General features: G+C 44.1%; 1 protein-coding gene across 3 annotated transcripts in view; it reads right to left on the bottom strand.

Moving 5' to 3' along the window:
- Nucleotides 1-19,908, bottom strand: part of PAXIP1 (PAX interacting protein 1) — a 70,530-nt gene that overhangs the window by 26,199 nt on the left and 24,423 nt on the right. For all 3 annotated transcript variants that reach the window (XM_070077268.1, XM_070077267.1, XM_070077269.1), the window contains 3 exons: nt 15,278-15,913; nt 4,539-5,226; nt 3,946-4,040 (listed from right to left, as the gene is read on the bottom strand). In XM_070077268.1, the coding sequence (XP_069933369.1) occupies nt 3,946-4,040; nt 4,539-5,226; nt 15,278-15,913 (1,419 nt within the window). The remainder of the gene's footprint in view (nt 1-3,945; nt 4,041-4,538; nt 5,227-15,277; nt 15,914-19,908) is intronic.

The following is a 19,908-nucleotide window of genomic DNA, read 5'->3' as shown; positions in this document are numbered from 1 at the left end:
TTGGGTTCCTGCCTCACACATGGAAGATCTACAGTGTGTGCCCAACTCCTGGCTCTGGTCCAGTCCAGCCCCAGCTAAAGCCAGGAGTCAAAGCCAGGAACTCCAATTTGGGAGGCGAGCATCTTAGTCACTAGACTAAATGTCAGGCCTCACCAAGAACTTTTTGAGGTACCCTCACAGGTGGGCCTTCCTAACTGGTTATATCACAATGCTTGCTTAGGTCAGTCACATGGTATATTATAGCACCCTAAGATTAGGGTTTCTTTTATAAACTTCAGTTTTCGGGCCAGTGCCGCGGCTCAATAGGCTAATCCTCTACCTAGCGGCGCCGGCACACTGGGTTCTAGTCCCGGTCGGGGCACCGGATTCTTTCCCGGTTGCCCCTCTTCCAGGCCAGCTCTCTGCTGTGGCCTGGGAAGGCAATGGAGGATGGCCCAAGTGCTTGGGCCCTCCACCCCATGGGAGACCAGGAGAAGCACCTGGCTCCTGCCTTCGGATCAGCGCGGTGTGCCGGCCGTAGTGCGCCAGCCATGGTGGCCATTGGAGGGTGAACCAATGGCAAAAGGAAGACCTTTCTCTCTGTCTCTCTCACTATCCACTCTGCCTGTCCAAAAAAAAAAAACAAAAAAACAAAAAAACAAAAAAAAAACTTTAGTTTTCCCCAGTGTCAATGAATACCTCATCTTGCTTCTCTCCTGCATTCTTCCTTTTCCTTAGTTTCCTACACATCTTTCAGGACCTCATTCCCATGAGAAATGTGCATGTGGTAGGTTCAAATTAGGTCCACAAATTGTCTGGCACTCTTCCTTCTTAGAGTTGGTACTTCCTTCCAAGAGTCTTCAATAAGGACTAAGTGACTCACTTCTTCTTCTTCTTCTTCTTTTTGACAGGCAGAGTGGACAGTGAGAGAGAGAGACAGAGAGAAAGGTCTTCCTTTGCCGTTGGTTCACCCTCCAATGGCCGCTGCAGCCGGCGCACCGTGCTGATCCGATGGCAGGAGCCAGGTACTTCTCCTGGTCTCCCATGGGGTGCAGGGCCCAAGCACGTGGGCCATCCTCCACTGCACTCCCTGGCCACAGCAGAGAGCTGGCCTGGTAGAGGGGCAACCGGGAAAGAATCCGGCGCCCTGACCGGGACTAGAACCCAGTGTGCCGGCGCCGCAAGGCGGAGGATTTAGCCTAGTGAGCCACGGCGCCGGCTAAGTGACTCACTTCTAACAAGAGAATATACTGCAACTGATAGCATGAGATTCCCATGACTTGGGAAAGATAAGGCTTCCTCCCTGCTCTCAGTCTTGGGTCACTCATTCTGGAGAGGAAGCCAGTTGTTGTGTCTTTGAGCCACTTGGGCAGCCCTGGGGATAGCCCTGTGTGGCTAGGCCACAGCCAGATGAAGGGTCACCCTGAAGTGATTCTTGCAACCTGAGTCAAATCCTAACTGCAATCACCTATGCCAGCCTAAGTCACCACCCTCCCCTAAATGACTTCAGTATTTCTGACTTAAGAAGAAACTGTGAAATAATAAATGCTTGTTGTTTAGAGCCACTAACTTTGGGGTAATGTTTCCCAGCAATAGAAAACTTAACATAACAGGGTAGGCATTTGGCACAGCGTTGACACCACTTGGGACACCCACATCCCATTCTGAGTGCCTGGGTTCGAGTCCTAGTTTTGCTCCTGATTCCAGCTTCCGGCTAACGAGCACTCTGGGAGGCAGCAGATAATGCCTCAAGTACTTGGGTCCCTGCTTCCCACATGGTAGATCCAGACTGAGTTCCTGGCTGCTGGCTTTAGCCTGGCACACAGCCCTAGCTACTGCAGGCATGTAGAGAGTGAACCAGCAGACAGCACATTGTCTCTTTCAAATAAATAATTAAAAGCAAAACCAAAAACTAATGTGGCATATGCACATATCTCTCCTTAATCTGTATCATTTTTGTTACCTGTCCCCTCTGGAATGCTGTCTGCTGGTCCCAAGCTTGGTTACTATCTGGTCCTATTTTCACATCCCTTTCGGATTCCCCTTCACTTTCTTTTTTTTTTTTTTTTTTTTTTTTTTTTTTTTTTGACAGGCAGAGTGGACAGCGAGAGAGAGAGACAGAGAGAAAGGTCTTCCTTTGCCGTTGGTTCACCCTCCAATGGCCGCCGCGGCTGGCGCGCTGCGGCCGGCGCACCGCGCTGATCCGATGGCAGGAGCCAGGAGCCAGGTGCTTTTCCTGGTCTCCCATGGGGTGCAGGGCCCAAGCACCTGGGCCATCCTCCACTGCACTCCCTGGCCACAGCAGAGGGCTGGCCTGGAAGAGGGGCAACCGGGACAGAATCCGGCGCCCCGACCGGGACTAGAACCCGGTGTGCCGGCGCCGCTAGGCGGAGGATTAGCCTAGTGAGCCGCGGCGCCGGCCCCCCTTCACTTTCATTCTTGAAATTCTCTTTCCATCTCGGTGTCAGAACCCCTACTTTCTGACTACCGTGTCAACCTCTTTGCTGCTACAGTGGCTTCCTAAGAAAGGACAAACTTTTCACCACAGAAGTCTGAAAATATTGTTATCCATAGTCTCATTTGATTAATATTCTAGGTTGAAAGTTTTAAAGAATTATCTTTAAATTGTCTTTTGGTTCCAATATCCTGCATTTGAGATGCCTGAGAACTTCAGAATTTAGTAGAGTGATTACATCACTTTAACACTGCTCTCAGGCTGGTGTTGTGGCATAAGGGGTTAAGCCACTGCCTGTGATGCCAATATCCCACATGGGTACCAGTTCGAGTCCCAGCTGCTCTACTTCCAAATCTCATAACATAGCATAGAGAAGATCTCTTGTCCTCCCTGTTCCATGGACTTTCATGGGCCCTACTGGGATCTCCCCCTCATCTCTGCAAGCCACACTGTGGGCCTTTGCCTGTGCTGTTTGCTCTGTCTGAAAAATCTCCCTAAGTCTTGCTCCTACTCATCCTTTAAGACTCAGTTCAAGAACCATCTCTTCCGAAAGACTTTTTTTCAACACATCCACACCGAACAGGCTCTCATAGCACCCTGTGCCACCTCTACCCAGCATCTACCAGACTGGTTCTTACTTATTATGCATGCCTCTGCTTCCCCTACTGGTCAGTGTAGTTAGTCTGTTTATTCAGTATACATTCCCTGCATCCTGTAGTAGGCTTGGTGCACACCAGAAATGCTCATGGTGAAGTACACCTGAGATGCACTTGAAACATACTTAAAGTCAGTTTTTGTTCAATTAAAAAAAAAAAAAAACACTCAGCTTTGATTTGTGACACAGCAAGAAAATGTTCATTTTATTTTTCTTTAGAAGCCACCATGTAAAATAATAAATAAACGGACTATGCAGCAGAAGATGGCCCAAACGCTTGGGCCCCTGCTCATGGCTCCTGGTTACAGATTGGCCCAGCCCCAGCTGTTGCAGCCATTTGGGGAGTGAATTAGCAGATGGAAGATCTCTCTTGTCTGTCTCTCTGCCTCTGCCTCTCTGTAACTCTGCCTTTCAAATAAATAAATGCACTACAGCACAACAGGAATAGAAGATTTGAGGTCCTTTTTAACTTAAAAGATCCTAGGTTTTCTAACACTTTGGAGAAAGAGAAATGATTAAGACACACACAGGTTTGTAGTCCTTTCCTTACATCAGTGAAAACCTTATCTGATTCCCACACCCCCAACCGTATATAAACAACCAATGTCCCTTAGAATTTTCGAGCTGAAAAAAATCTTAATAGTCTATCTTTCACCTATTTCAGCTGAGAAAACTGAAGTCTAGAAAAGTGATTTGCCCAGGGTCAAAGAGAAAGCTAGTAATAAAAATGCCCACAGCACGTTGAGAACACATGCAGATGTGTCAGTGAATACAGTCAAATGAACATGGCTAAGTCTACAATCATGAAGGAATATCTTCACTTAAAAAGTTCTACTTCTTGTAGGCAAAGCCTTACCCTTTTCCAGGTGGCCAGCAGCTGTTTGTCAGACATCTGCTCTGGATAATCCGCAATTGCAAACACACATCCCAGTAAGAAGCCTTCTTCCGGAACTACAACAGAACCAATAGAATCATACAAGAAAAAGAAAATTAAAATCCTATGAATATGCATGCACCTCCCATTTTTAAATGGCATTTGACAGAATTAAACTTGAATTTACCAACTTAATTGGTCTTGACAATGATGTTTCTGCCAGTAATCTGAGTACATTTTGGAATATTCATACAAACATACTAGTCTGATTATCTATATTAAGGAATCACTTAAAAGAAAAACCAACTTAATTTATGCCAGACAACTATTGAATTAGTCCGAGTGGCAGCCTGGGTGCTCTATGGAACAAAACTATCCATTTCAGTATATAGTGCCTCAAAAGAAAGTACAATTATCTCATTATAATGACTTCTTTGTTAGATATGAGAGTCACAGTCTCCATTTCGTAAGAACCATTTGATATGGATCCTTACCCCACACCCTCACACACTCTTAGTGCATTTATATAAGCATAAGACTTAAAGGAGAAAGAAAAAACAATCCCGGTTACTAACTCTCCACTGCTGGATCGTGTCCAAACAGCTGATGATGCTGTGGCGGCTGCGGCTGCGGCTGGGGCTGGGGCTGGGGCTGGGGCTGGGGCTGTTGAGGTGGCAGCTGATGCGGCAGCGCCTGGGACGTCTGACTCAAGTGTTGTGCTGTCTGATTCTGCATGTGCTGCTGCTGGTGCTGCTGGTGCAGGCGCTGTAGCTGCTGCTGCTGCAGCAGGCTATGCTGCTGCTGCTGCAGCTGTGCCAGCTGGTGCTGCTGCAGCTGCTGCAGCTGCAGGGCATGCGGCTGCTGAAACGGCTGTAGCTGCTGCTGAGGGCGATGCAGTTGCTGTGGAGGATGCAACTGTTGCTGTGGAAACTGTAGCTGTTGCTGTGGAAACTGATGCTGATGGACTTGCTGCGGCTGTGGCTGCTGCGAGAACTGGTGGGACTGCTGCTGGGCGTAGGGTTGCTGGGAAATCTGCTGCTGCTGCTGCTGCTGCTGCAGCTGCATCATTTGCTGGGGCTGCAGGTGTAAAATCGGCGGCTGCTGCTGCTGCGGCTGGGGCTGATGGTGCTGCTGAAGCATGTGTGTCTCTGGAGTGCCTTTCACCTGGCTGAACAACATGGCACTGGCATTGGCATGGCCCTGCTGGCTGTGATTCACCTGCTGCTCTAAGTGTTTTGTGGGCGCTGAGAGGGACTGTAAGATCTAGAAAACAAAAGGTAGGTGAAGTCATTATCAATAGGTACATGTACTAACAGTTTCCCTCCGGTGCTAATATTCAACATAACAGAAGCACCAAAGGATTAGAAACTTCATAATGACCACATTTTTCTTATATACCTTGTATCACCAACTTTAGTAAGACAAGCAAATAAATTCATATTTTGAGATCACCAAAATTTAAAACATGTATGTAAAACCGAGTAAGCTAATGAATTAAAGATGACAAACATAAAAACTCACACCTGCGGAGTTTTGAAGAGCAGTCATAAACATTTCCTTCTAGGGCCTTGGGAGCCCAAGCCCTGGTGCTCCCTGTGATATGCTGTAGTGTGCAGCATCTCCCATCACCCATCTCCCTTTCTCCAGCTCCACAGACTTTGTGCTGAGGGGAATGACAAGTGGTAGCCACATCTACCATTCCACCTCCTCCTACCTCACGGCCCAGAGTCCAAATGAAAGGAGAGAGACCCATGCAGTAATACCATGAGCAGCTCAGATATCAGCTAAGACCGGTAAGGCCACCCCTCCCTGCCTGGCCCCCGCTACCCCCAGGTAACCCTGCTCTCTGTAGTGGGCATGCTACATAAATGGACAGACAAGACTTCAAGAGGTTTGCTTAAAAGGCAACTAAGAAATCATTATTACAGCTGGGAAATTATCTTTCTATAAAAATGACTTCGAGTTCTTCAGATGGGACAAAAATATTTCACACCAAAGAAAATCATTCAAGCCAGACTATTTCCCTTCAAGTTCATTTGGCTTCACCAAGACAAGGAGCAGGCTGACAGTTCTGTGGGTGCAAGGGGCCACCCACAGAACCACAGAACAGGAGATGCCCATCGAACTGAGTATCAAGTTGCAAGTTATTTTTATTATATCCTACACAGCACAGAATAAAACAAACTATTCAGGCTACACAATCAATTTTGTTCAACATGTTCAAATGACAAAAATTTGAAATCAATTTCTTATGACCATGGAAACCAGCACAAATAGATTTCACTAAAAATCAATCAATACAATTTAACCCTATTAAAGCATAGTTAAATAACTCTCTAGAAATTCAAGTTTAACATACATACACAGAGCTATACAAAACTCTAACTATATACTTTTCATTTAAATACACTCCGAAGTACAAAGGTTATATAATCTAAAAAGTAACAGGCTTTGGATATAATAATGAAATAATCGAGTTTAAAAATGACATCAGTCAAACTCCGGAGCATGGACACACCTGTCTTTGAAATCACCTTGTGGATAATACATTGCTATAAAGATAGCTGATACTTTGGAAATGTGTCAGTTGCGTTCTAAACAGAAAAATGCTTTTTAAACAACTTGATAACATAATAACGATTTCTTTTCCATACTTATAAGTATTTTAAAAGCTCAATAAAGTGCTGGAGAAATTAGCACCGCCGTATACCACCCCGAGTGCCAAGCAACATTTAGTATGTCCAAATTTATAGAAAAGTATGGGGGAGGGGCGCAGGGGGACACCTGGCTGCACAAGACACGAGTAGGGGCTGCCTCTTAAAGAGGAAAATGGGAGCCAGGGGTGGGAGGAAGTTTAATTTTACTCTGTATCCTTTGGTATCATCTGATTATTTTTATGTTGTACATATATTAATTTTTTACCCTCAAAAGTAAACATCACAGGAGCAACCATCTTGTGTAGCAGTTAAGATACTGCTTGAGATGGCAGAATCCCAAATGGGATCAAAGTTCTAACTCTGGTCCCAATTCCAGCTTTCTGTTAATGTGCACCCTGGGAGGCAGCAGGTAACAGCTCTAGTAATTGGGTCCCTGCCTCCACATGGGAGTCCTGGATTGACTCCCTGGCTGCTGTGGCATTTGGGGAGTCAATCAGCAGATAAGATGCTCTCTTTGTCTTTCTAGGTCTTTCTCTCTCTGCCTCTCAAATAGATAAAAAGAAAAAAAAAATCACAGAAATTTGATGGGTCCTAAGGAAATAACTGTCCATCTGCTACAAAGAGCAAAGGCTGAGCCAACCGTTTGCCATGTGCTGTTCCCTCTCTGCACTGCCAACCCTAGACCAAAAGGGGCTCAGGAAAGGACAACTCTGCACAAACAAGGAAGCAATGCCAGAAAAGGAACACCTGGAGACCTCTAATTGTCCCAATCAGTAGTACTCTTCATGTCTTGCAAAGTGGCCACAAAGACTCGGCTAGTTTGCTGTGTGGGGATATCACATCTGAGAATGCCAACGTATGACTGAAGACAACTAGGAAGTGTTTCCTGCTATGAGCTCTAGAAAAAAGTTAGAGTCCCTGCCACAGCTGACTGAGCCCATTACAGCAGAACAGATGGAGATTCAGGTCAACAGCCCCAGCCAGGAATTAAAATGGTCAGTGGCCTGGCATACTCTGTACCTATTAGACCATGGGTCAGGGTGATAGGTACAGCTACAGCTGGGAGATAAGGGCACCTGGAAAGCTAGCCATCAAGATGCGTATTAGAGAGGCTGGTGCCACAGCATAGTAGGCTAAGCCTCTGCCTGCAGAGCACTGGTTCATGTCTTGTTGCTCCTCTTCTGATCCAGCTCTCTGCTATGGCCTGGGAAAGCAGTGGAAGATGGCCCAAGTCCTTGGGCCCCTGCACCCACATGGGAGACCTGAAAGAAGCTCCAGGCTCCTGGCTTTGGATTGGCCCAGCTCCGGCCGTTGAGGCCATTTGGGGAGTGAACCAGCAGATGGTAGACATTTCTCTTTGTCTCTCTTTGTCTCTCCCTCTCTCTGTCTGTAACTCTGCCTCAGGAACGAAGGAACGAAGGAACAAAGGAATGAAGGAACGAAGGAACGAAGGAAGGAAGGAAGGAAGGAAGGAAATATGCCTATTAGAACACTTGCTGCCTTCATCAGATCATTTTTTTTCAACCCTCTTATCTGCCTCCTGTCAAACACATAACATTAATTCTGATAAATATAAGAAAAGCTTAGAATTTTAATTGTTTGGACACATACTTGTACCACAGAGCAATCTAAGAATCTTAAGTGCTTGGCCACAACTGCTGTACCATAGAGCAACCAACAACTTTGAGTGTCAGGTATAAACTGCTCCATTACAACTGTGCAACCCTACATAATACTGAGTTACTGAGTGTCAAGATTTGTAAAACATTATGATACACACCACATAGTTCCTAGTCACCATCAATTTGCAATTTAAGCAGGATTTTGATGGTTAGCTATGTTCTCCCCACCAAATGTTAAACTAAATATTTCATATTTCTAACATTTCAAACATTCATTTACTTCCCTTCTAGCAGTAAAATACCTTTATATTCTTTCTCACATTGCTGAAAAACCTGTAAAAAGTCTCTGCAATTGTCCACAGTGTGATCTGATCTACTCACTCACTGGAACTGGATGGGCCTTCCCAGTTTCCACCTATGGAGCAGGCAGTTGAGCCTCCAGCTCGTTTTTTTGTTTTTTGTTTTGTTTTTTTTTTTTTTTTTTTTTTTTTTTTTTTTGACAGGCAGAGTTAGAGAGAGAGACAGACAGAGAGAAAGGTCTTCCTTCCATTGGTTCACCCCCCAAAATGGCTGCTTGGTTCACTCCCCAAAATGGCTGCCACGGCCGGTGTGCTGCGATGATCCGAAGCCAGGAGCCAGGTGCTTCCTCCTGGTCTCCCATGGGGTGCAGGGCCCAAGCACTTGGGCCATCCTCCACTGCCTTCCCAGGCCACAGCAGAGAGCTGGACTGGAAGAGGAGCCACCAGGACAGAACAAGTGCCCCAATCGGAACTAGAACCCAGGGTGCCAGCGCCACAGGCAGAGGATTAGCCTACTGAGCCATGGCGCCAGCTTCCCAAAGACAATTTCAAAAGCAGAGATGTGTCCACGGTCCCTAGAGTAGTCACTCATATCCATTTAAATGGGATCATTTTATCTTTGTATCCAAAGAAAACTAAGGGATCTCTGGATTTAAACTCACATCCATTCATTTATATTTGAAGATCACAGAACACAGTAGCAATAGGCAGCAACTGATCAACACCGTTTTCTACAGTGCAAGTAAATGAAGAACAAAGAATGTTTCCTTTAAATGGATAACTTCATCCGTCTCAACTAATAAACAAAGAAAATAACATTTCTTGCGCTGCCAGAGTCTATCCATGACATCGTGTAATTCTCACATCTACCCTATAAGACCTTTCCAGCCCACGTCTCACACGTCTTCCAGTCGCCCATGGGGGAAGTCTACCTGAAGGCCCAGGTCTCCTTGCCCAGGACTACTCTACTGCTTTTCGTATTTTTTTTAAGATTTATTTATTTCTTTGAAAGGTGGTTACAGAGAAAGGGAGAGAGAGACTGATCTTGCATCTGCTGGTTTAACTCCCCAAATAGGGAGCAGCCAGGCCAAACCAAAGCTAGGAGCCTGGGAACTCCATCGGGTCTCCCATGCGGGTGACAGGGGCCCAAGCACTTGCCATCTTGTTCTGATTTCCCCGTCACACTAGCAGGGAGCTGGATCAAAAGTGGAACAGCACCCCAGGCGGCACTTTAACCCACTACGCCACAACTACGGTCCCTCCTCCTCTACCGTCTAACATCCCTATCTGTATGTATGGGATCATACATAGTCTTCTAATGCCATTTTAGAGTCTTATGCCTGTATCCTGCCATTCTTCTTCACATGCTTCCTTTCCTATCTGCCATGAAGTCCTCAGGCTGTCCACCCGTCACTCCACTGCTCTCTTCCAAAGCCTCTGTTCTGTTCGTATGGCCATGTTGTTTTGTCATTTGCTCCTCTCCTGGACACTGATGAACATATAGCAGGTAGACAGCATCCTCAGGCCTGGGAAACACTAGAACTGCTCCTTGCTTGCATTGCACTGTCTTGTCTTCACTCAGGGACTGGTGTGCACACGGACACCTACCTGGACAAGCCTGGCCTTGCAGTTCTGCAAGCACCTCACCTCACTGTTCACTGTCCTTGTTCCCTCAGCCCTACTTATTCCTAATCACCCTCAAGAGCCACAGCCAGATACACACTCACCTACCTGCAGAACCCAAGCAGGGAACACAGGGCGAGGGAATGCAGTAATCAAATAGGGAATGGTGGGAATATGAAGGCCACCAAGAGTCCTCGTTTTTAAAGGGGCAGCTACCTCCTAGCCCCAGAAGATGCTGCCATTTAGGACTTCAGGAATGTCAGCTCAAGTTTTATTGGATCACAAGATAAGCCAGAAATCCAGTTTGTATGAAGAATCTTGTGATTTGGGCAAATCAAATTTTAAAAAATATTTTGACCAAACTAAATGTGTCTGGGCAAAATGTGTCTTTCATCTTCATCATCCACAGTTGCTATATCTAAACTGATCATGGGAACCGGTGCTGTGGTATAGCAGGTAAAGCCACCACCTGCAGTGCCGGCATCCCATGTGGGCGCTGGTTTGAGTCTCGGCTCCTTCACTTCCGATCCAGCTCTCTGCCATGGCCTGAGAAAGCAGTGAAGGAGGGCCCAGGTTCTTGGGCCCCTGCACCCACGTGGGAGACCCGGAAGAAGTTCCTGGCTTCAGATCAGCGCAGCTCTGGCCATTGTGGCCAGCTGGGGAGTAAACCAGCGGATGGAAGACCTCTCTCTTTCTCTGTCTCTCCTTCTCTCTGTGTGTAACTCTGACTTTCAAATAAAAAACAAATCTTTAAAAAAAAACCCAAAACTTATCATTCAAATACACCAAACTCTGACCAAATCTGCTGCTGGCACAGCTATTACAATTAGACTCTTCATCTTCATGGAACTTCTCAGCCCCATGGTAGACTCCATTTTCTTCACTCTTTTTAGAACTATGGTCACCAACCTAAACTGGATCCTAACTATGCCCAACAATACTGTCTTCCTAACTTGTATCAGCTACTTCAAAATCTTCTATTCTCCCTAAAACCCTGATCACTACCTTCCCTCCCTACCCACCTTGCCTCATACCATCTAACTCTCTCCCTTCCAATTATGTAAAGAATTATTTCTTCTACCTCACTCTGAATATCAAACTCCACACAACTCTTAAGTATGCTGGTGTCTTATCATTTCATAACAGCTCCAGGGGAGAGACTCTGGATCCCTCCATTATCTCAAGAATCATTTACTTTCAATATTCGCTGCTTAATCAAAGAAGGGAGGAGGGTTTGCTTGCTTTCTTTCCTCTCTTCCTCTCCTTTCCTTTCCCTCCTCTTCTTTCTTCCTTCCTTTCCGTATTTTTTTCATTTCCTTCCTTTCTTTCTTAACTTTCCTTCCCCCTTTCTGACTTTCCTTCCTTCTTTTCCTTTCCTTTCTTCCTTCCTTCGCTCCTTTCCTTCCTTCCTTTTGTAATTTTAGCTCCCACATACTAGGGAGAACATGCAGTACTGTCAACATGATGTCTTTCAGTTCCAATCATTTTGCTGCAAATGATAGAATTTCAGTATTTTATAGCTGAATAGCTCCACTGTATATATACACCACATTTTCTTAATCCATTCATCTGATGATGAACACCTCAGTTGATTTCATATTGTGGTAACTGTCAACAATGCTGCTATAAACATGGTGGAGCACCCATCTCTTTGATAGAATGAGTTCATGGCTTTTGGATATATAGGGAAGACTTTTTAAGCATTTGCAACAAAGACTTTTTTAAACGACTGCCATTATCATACCCAAGAAAGATAACACTGTTTCCTAATACCCAGACCAGACTGGATGGAATTTCCTCACTTCATAAGCATCAACTTCTTCCACTCCAAGTAGGTGTGTGGAATACTGGGTCCCACTTCAGATCATTCCTATACTCTACAGTCATGTTCTGGAACTTTTAGTGGCTATTCTAAAAACAAAAACGTGAAGTGAAAGTGTGCCAAGCCAAAGTGAGTCACCAGACCAACCCTTATTAATAGACAGATCAATCCACCTGACTCTCAAATGCAGGGTTTCTTCAGTGTATGGCCCTAGACCCTCCTCTTGCTCTACCCTGTCTCCCTACACATCCTCATCCACTCCCACAGATTCAATCATCATTTCCCCTGGGTTCTATCTTTAGCCAAACACATTCCCACTACTTATCAGACATCTTCCCTTGGATGCATCTGATACCTCAAATACAACATATCTGAAAAGGTACATTAAATTCTTAAGTTTGCAGCTCTTTGTATGTTGCTTATCTCTGAAATGGCATAGTCTTCATTCCCTTGCTCAAGACAGAAAACTAGGTTCAGGTGTCAGCACTGTTGCACAGCAGGTTAAGCCACCACCTGCAGTGCTGGCATCCCATGTGCGTGCTGGTTTGAGTCCCGGCTGCTCCACTTCCCATCCAGCTTCCTGCTAATGCATATGGGAAAGCAGCAGAAGATGGCCCAAGATTTGGGCCCCTGCATACATGTGGGACACCCAGATGAAGCTCCTGGCTCCTGGCTTCAGTTGGGCCCAGCCCTGGCTATTATGGCCATTTGGAGAGTGAACAAACAGATGGAAGACTTCTGTCTCTCTCTGCCTCTGCTTCTGTCTCTCCTCTGTAACTCTACTTTTACAAAAGAAGAAAAAAAGGCTAGGTTCAACCCTGTACTCCTCTTGATCTTTACCTCTCAAAGTCTCTTGAGGGCATCTCTACTTTCACTCTTGATCTTCTACAATACGTTGGCTTCCCAATACCTATGTTATCTCACCTCCTCAAAGCTCCTCAGTGGCTTCCTCTGAACAAAGTTCACATTCTCCAACAAGGCCCCACATGACAAGTTCACCTTTCAATCTTTCTTGGCAGTCACTCAACTCACCACATTCAAATCTCAGTAACTTTCTTTTCTTAGAACACAGAACTCACTTTTGCATCTTTCAGTTGCTGTTCCTTCCACCTAGAGCACTCTGAACTCCATCATTCCTATGGTCTCTTTGCCATTCAACCCTGATTTAAGCCACCTCCCTCACACGGCCCTCCCTGATCACCTGATGGAGAAGAGCCTTTTTCTCCCACTAACTGCTATTTTATGAACCCTTGTTATTTACTTTAAGATTTATTTTTTATTAATTTGAAATGCAGTTACGGGGGCAGGGGGGAGAGAGAGACAAAAAGAGATCATCCATCCACTGGTTCACTTATCAGGTGACTGCAATGGCCAGAACTGGGCCAGGCTGAAGCCAGGAGACGAGAGATTCTTCTGGGTCTCAGACCACATGGTTGCAGGGACCCAAGGACTTAGCCATTTTCTGCTGTTTCCCCAGATGCATTATCAGGGAGATGGATTGGAAGTGGAGCAGCCAGCTCTCAAACCAACACCCACATGGGATGCTGGCATTGCAGGTGGAGGCTCAACCTGCTATGCCACAACACCAGCCCCAAACCCTTAGTATTTTCTTCAATTTATCTCTAACTACAATCATTAGAAGTCCATCGGTACATATCTGTCTGTGGACTGTCTGCCTTACCTACAACAAACACAAGGGGCTTGTCTTTCCTGAACCTTTACCATTTTATCTCCAATATCCAGAAAAATGGAAACAACAGCCAATATACCATCTTTTTTTTTTTCTTTTTTTGCCAGGCAGAGTTAGACAGTGAGAGAGAGAGACAGAGAGTTATAGAATGTGAGAGAGATAGAGAGAAAGGTCTTCCTTCTGTTGGTTCACTCCCCTAATGGCCGCCCCGACTGGCGCTGCGCCAATCTGAAGCCAGCAGCCGGGTACTTCCTCCCGGTCTCCTATGCGGGTGCAGGGACCCAAGTACTTGGGCCATCCTCTGCTGCCCTCCCGGGCCACTACAGAGAGCTGGACTGGAAGAGGAGCAACCGGGACTAGTACCTGGCGCCCTGGGACTAGAACCTGGGGTGCCAGCGCTGCTGGCGGAGGATTAGCCTAGTGAACCACGGTGCCGGCCGCCAATATACCATCTTAACAACCTGCTATCAACCTTAAATGAAAAAACTTCTACATGAAACTTTTTTCTTTTTAATCTGAGAGGCAAACAGACAGATAAAGAGATCCCACCCACTGGTTTAATTACCAAATGCAAACAATGGCCAAGGCAGGCCTGGGGTCCAAACTAGGAGCTAGGAATTCAATCCAATTCATTCATGGCTGGCAGAAACTCAACTATTTGGGCCATCATCACTGCCTCCCAGTCTGCCTTAGCAAGAAGCTGGAATCAGGTGCTGGAGCCAAGAATTGAACCCAGATACAATAATAAGAATGCAGGTGTCCTAATCTGTGGCTTAACCACTAGGTCAAGCACCTATCCCTACTTAAAACTTAAAAATCTCATGCATCAGGGCTGGCGCTGTGGCACAGTGGGTTAAAGCCCTGGCTTGAAATGCTGCCATCCCATATGGGTGCCAGTTCTAGTCCCGGCTGCTCCTCTTCCGATCCAGCTCTCTGCTATGGCATGGGATAGCAGTAGAAAATGGCCCAAGTCCTTGGGCCCCTGCACCCGCGTGGGGGACCTGGAGGAAGTTCCTGGTTCCTGGCTTTGGATTGGCGCAGCTTCGGCCATTGAGGTCATCTGGGGAGTGAACCAGCGGATGGAAGACCTCTCTCTGTCTCTACCTCTCTCTGTAACTCTTTCAAATAAATAAAACAAATCTTTTAAAAAAAATCTCTTATGCATCAACAAATTCTATGTCAGGAACTATAAGTTGAAATCAAGGCTTCTTCAATAAATGAATGAGCTTATGCTATTTATCATGAAATTCATTTTAAGCAAATAAGGAACCTTCATTCTTCTCTGCTATCATTTGCTACTTTTAGACTAAGTAAACATGGAAATCCTTCAAAAGATAGCTCTCTATCACACAGACACTGGTTCCATTCAGTTACATTAAACCTTCAATCTAAATGCATGTCAATGCCCTCTATTATAGCAAAAACTTTAATACTCAATGTGTGTTATGTGTGAGTGTGTACATAAAATGAGTACTCACAAATAAATACTGCTTGTGAGTTATGTGGCCTGAAGAAGCAGAAACAAACTATATTGAAACAGACTATGAAATTCAATTCTACAACCCAATATTTAAATTTTTACTCTTTAAATAGTGACTTACATGTGCTACATTTGAAGGTCGGTTAAGCTGCTGAATGTCAGCATTATTAGTAATATTTCTCAATGTCCGCACAGCTGGACTCCAAGTAGCTATCATTTCTGATCTTTCAGAACTTTGGAGATTTTGTCCAGAAGCCATTAAGTTACCCCGGACATCAGGAGGCAAAATGTTACCTGGGACAGGCGGGACATTGGCACACAAGTTAATCAGCCCAGGCTCCTTTCCCTGAGGCAGCCTGCGCTTGGCCGCTGCTAGCTGTGGGACTTCAGCTGGGGTCCAGTTTAAATTTCGCTCTTGTTTTTCAGGCGACGAATCTGAAGAGTCATCGAACATCAGTTCTCCTTTAGACTTCTCTGTGTTCGATTTGGGTGAAAACTGCTGGTCACCCGCAGGAGACCCCTCCTGAGAACTGGCAGGGCTTGACTTCTCATCTGTACTCCCCTCGTTTTGCGAATCTTGTTCCTCATTTTCAACCTCTTCCTCCTCCTCTTCCTCCTCTTCCTCTTCTTCATAAATAATCAGACGAGGATGATAAAATGCTTCATCTTTTTTGGTTTTTTCAGATATGCAATCCAGGACCCAATCAGGAGTCACAATCTTAATACTCGCTCGCTTTAAAGCATATTCATATTTCTCCTACAAGTAAAGCACAAACACATACATACAAAACAAGATGTCAGTTTAATACATTTCCCAAAATTATGCTTTTAAAGAAAAAGACTTTGGAAAGGGGATGCAGCTGAAATGTTCAGCAACTATTACTGCCATTTTGTACACAGGAAAAGCCAACCTCCTTTAGATAGAGGACATCAGCCAGAAAGTAAAGAGGAACCAAATTTAAAGGATCTTAGGAAGACCTCATGCCTGCAACAGTAGTCTTGAAAGATTTTGTTTACATCAACATGGGCATCAGAAACAATCCGGGTCTCCCAAGTGGGTAGCAGGAACCCAACTACTGCTGCCTCCTATGGTCTGCATCAGCAGGAATGCTGGAATCAGGAGCCAAAGTTTGGAATCGAACTATATGAGATGCGAGCATCCATCTTAGTGTCTTAACCACTAGGCCAAAAGCCCACCCCTATAAAGTAGAGCTAGGAATTTTGTGGAAAAATATAAAATGAATAACTGTTATCTAATCTGAGTTTGTATTTATTACTCATTTTTACAAAGCTGCTTGTCTGCAATGGATCTATTTTAAGTAAGGCATCTGCATGAAAGAATACCTTTAATATGTCCTGACTAGTGACAGAAATGTGGCTGACCCCATAGGAAAGTTTACTTAACTATCTGGCATTTCCTGAACTCCTTTTACACAAGTAACAGTAAGGGTTGGAGACACATAAGACGCAACAAGTCTCTGACCTAACAAGGTTTATAATCTAATTCTACAGAGAAATTAACTATGTAGTGAGATCTAATATTCATACTAAATGACATGAAAAAAGATTAATACAGCACAGTCCAGATATGCACCATACTACTTAGAAACTAAATGTATAATGCAATTATACCATATGGTCAGATAACAATATATTTAATATAGTTTACAGATTTTTCTTAGGAACATATTTGTTGAAATAAGAAGTCAATAAAATAATTTTCATTTTGTTAATACCAAAAATAACTGCCACAATGAGTCACTGAAAATTGCGGGTATTAAAGAGGTCTGACACTTAAGAGGCCAGGGTCTTAAGCAGTAGTAGTCTCCTGAGTTCCTAATAGTGTAGGATGCTGGTGCTTTACATCTCAGGAATAACTAAACAATTCCTTTGCAAATTAAGTAAAACACTTAAGTAAACTGCCTTATCGCATTTCACTCAAATTTTCTCTCACTTTTCACAAATAGCTAATCTCACTGAAAAAGCCACCATTTAAACAAAAGATTAAGAACAAAGAATGCGTCAATGCCTTTGCCTCCATCTACCAGCTCAGTTATTCAAAATCTTTATTTCTTAAAATGCCAACTTACTACGTGTGACTCACAGTGCAGTCTGAGGGGTCCAGCGTGAGCAGAAGGCTGCAGGAACCTGAGTGTGTGCATCTCCTCCTACCTTCGTCTTTAGCACCAGCAGGTTAGTGGCTTAGAAATCTGCAAATGCTACATACCAGCTTCCTCACAGTAACTAATATCCCTATTTCTAGTGATTTTCAGTTACAAACCCCACCATTCCTTTCAGGTGTAACGGAGCCATTTAAACCTCAAGAATATAAAAGTCATTTCTATAAGTTTTCTCTATGCATTCACTAAAAAAAGCAAAAGTATTATTTTACTTTAGAAAGAAATGTCATCTGTGAGTAGTTAGTCTCTATTAATAATCACACAACCTATAAATTAAAAACTTTTTTTTCTATATGAAAGGCAGAGTTACAGTGAAAGAAAAGGGAGAGAAGAGATCTTCCACTTGCTGGTTCACTCCTCAAATGGCCACAATGGCCAGGGCTGGGCCAGACCGAAGCCAGGAGTCAAGAGCTTCATTCTGTCTCCCCACTGGGTAGCAGGGACCCAAGTACCTGGGTCATCTTCTGCTGCTTTCCCAGTACATTATCAGGGAGCAGGATCGGAAGTGGAGAAGCCATGACTGGAAACAGTGGACCCAAGGTATGTTAGCTAGCCTTACAGGAGCCAGTTTTAAACCACCGCACCACAATGCCAGGCCCAAGAACTTTTAAATTCATCCTTAAATTTTAAAATTTATGTCTAAACAGATTATAAAATATAGTAATAGGAAGGAATGCAAAATCTTCAGTCTTTCAGGTATTATTTCAAATATTGTAGTTATTTAATTATTTAAACCACAGATAGAAGCAGGAATCAAGAACATAACTGGTAATTATAATCTATGTTAACTCTTTTTTATTTTAAAGATTTATTTTACTTTATTTTGAAAGACAGAGTTACAAAAAGAGGTAGAGCCAGAGAGAGGTTTTCCATCTGGTGGTTGACTCCCCAAATGACTGCAGTGGCCAGAGCTGAGCTGATCCAAAGCCAGAAGCCAGAAGAGTCCTCTGAGTCTCCCGTGTGGGTGCAGGGGCCCAAGCACTTGGGCCATCTTCTACTGCTTTCCCAGGCCATAGCAGGGTGCTGGATCGGAAGTGGAGCAGCCAGGACTTGAAGTGGCACCCATATGGGATGCCGGTAATACAGGCTGGGGCTTTAACCCTCTGTGCCACAGCACTGGCCCCAATCTATGTTAACTTAGAACCATTTTGGTTTTATAATCCAGTTAATCTAATAGACTACAGCTTCTCCACCTCCAGGGCATAAAATAGGAAGAAATAGGAAAGAGGTGAACTGAAGTGGGAACGGCCAATCCATGAACTAACTACAGGAGGAGCACAGTCTACCATGATCCAACAGAAACATGACAATGTTGCCTTCGACACAGTAGACAGACAAGGCACAAAAGCCAAGTCTATCACTTTTTGTTTCTATAATCTAGCTAAAATTCCTTTACTCAGTGATACTAAAAAGGAGCTGTTACCACTGCCTGGAGTTTTGAAAACACATTCCCTTGGTTTCTTTGTCACCAAAGCTGGTAGGAAGGAGGGATGCCAGGGGAATGTGAGTGTTTGAAAGACAATGCTACACAGCAGAATCAAACTCAAAAAAGGAATCCTGAAGATGCACTATCAAATATTCACATAGAAATGGTGGTATATGTGGTAATTTTTGAGGCAAGCAGTTACCAAAAAAAAAAGGATAATTATTTCTTACTAAAAAACCTACTATAATTTGGCCACTCATTTTTTAAACTGAATTTTATTGGTAAATCATGTCACTAAGGGCAATATAACTTATGGCTTTTATGTCATAATAACAAGACACAGACATTAGTAACTTTATTCATGATGATTCCACTAACATATAAACATGTATGCTGATACATATATTGCACATACATAAATATCTCACTAGTTCATTGCCTTCTAAAGTAGATGTGCTTGAACATTCAAAACCCTACGTATTTTTCATTAAAATTACTTTCTTTTTATTTCTTGATTTTACACATGGACATTACAATTTCTTAAAAATTATCCAACAGGGGGCCAGTGCTATGGTGTAGTGGGTTAAGCCACCACCTGCAGTGCCAGCATCCCATATGGGGACCTGTTTGAATCCTAGCTGCTCCACTTCCAATCCAGCTGCCTGCTATGGCCTGAGAAAGCAATGAAATATGGCCCAAGTCCTTGGGCCCCTGAACTCACATGGGAGACCAGGAAGAAGCTCCTGGCTCCTGGCTTTGGACTGGCCCAGCTCCTGCTTTCACTACCATTTGCAGAATGAAACAGCAGATAGAAAATCTCTCTCTTTCTGCCTCTAACTCTCTGTAACTCTGCCATTCATGTAAAACAAATAAATCTTAAAAAAAATTATCCAACAGATTACCAACAGGGGTGATAGGTGTCTCTGTTTCTTCCTAGCATCAGAAGTACTTACTTCATAGCATGCTATGACCTGAGTCACTGGCACTTTGCAAGTACTCAACCATAATGCCTATTACTGCTAGTTTTATTATCAATAAATACAAAATATGCTTTTTTTTCTTTAAAGATTTTATTTATTTGAGAAGTAGAGTTACAGACAGTGAGAGGGAGAGACAGAAAGGTCTTCCTTTCGTTGGTTCACTCCT

This window comes from Oryctolagus cuniculus, chromosome 7 (assembly GCF_964237555.1).
Source record: "Oryctolagus cuniculus chromosome 7, mOryCun1.1, whole genome shotgun sequence".
NCBI classification, from domain to species: Eukaryota; Metazoa; Chordata; class Mammalia; order Lagomorpha; family Leporidae; genus Oryctolagus; species Oryctolagus cuniculus.
Note: the sequence above shows the minus strand (reverse complement) of the source record. Positions and strands in the feature narration are given on the sequence as shown.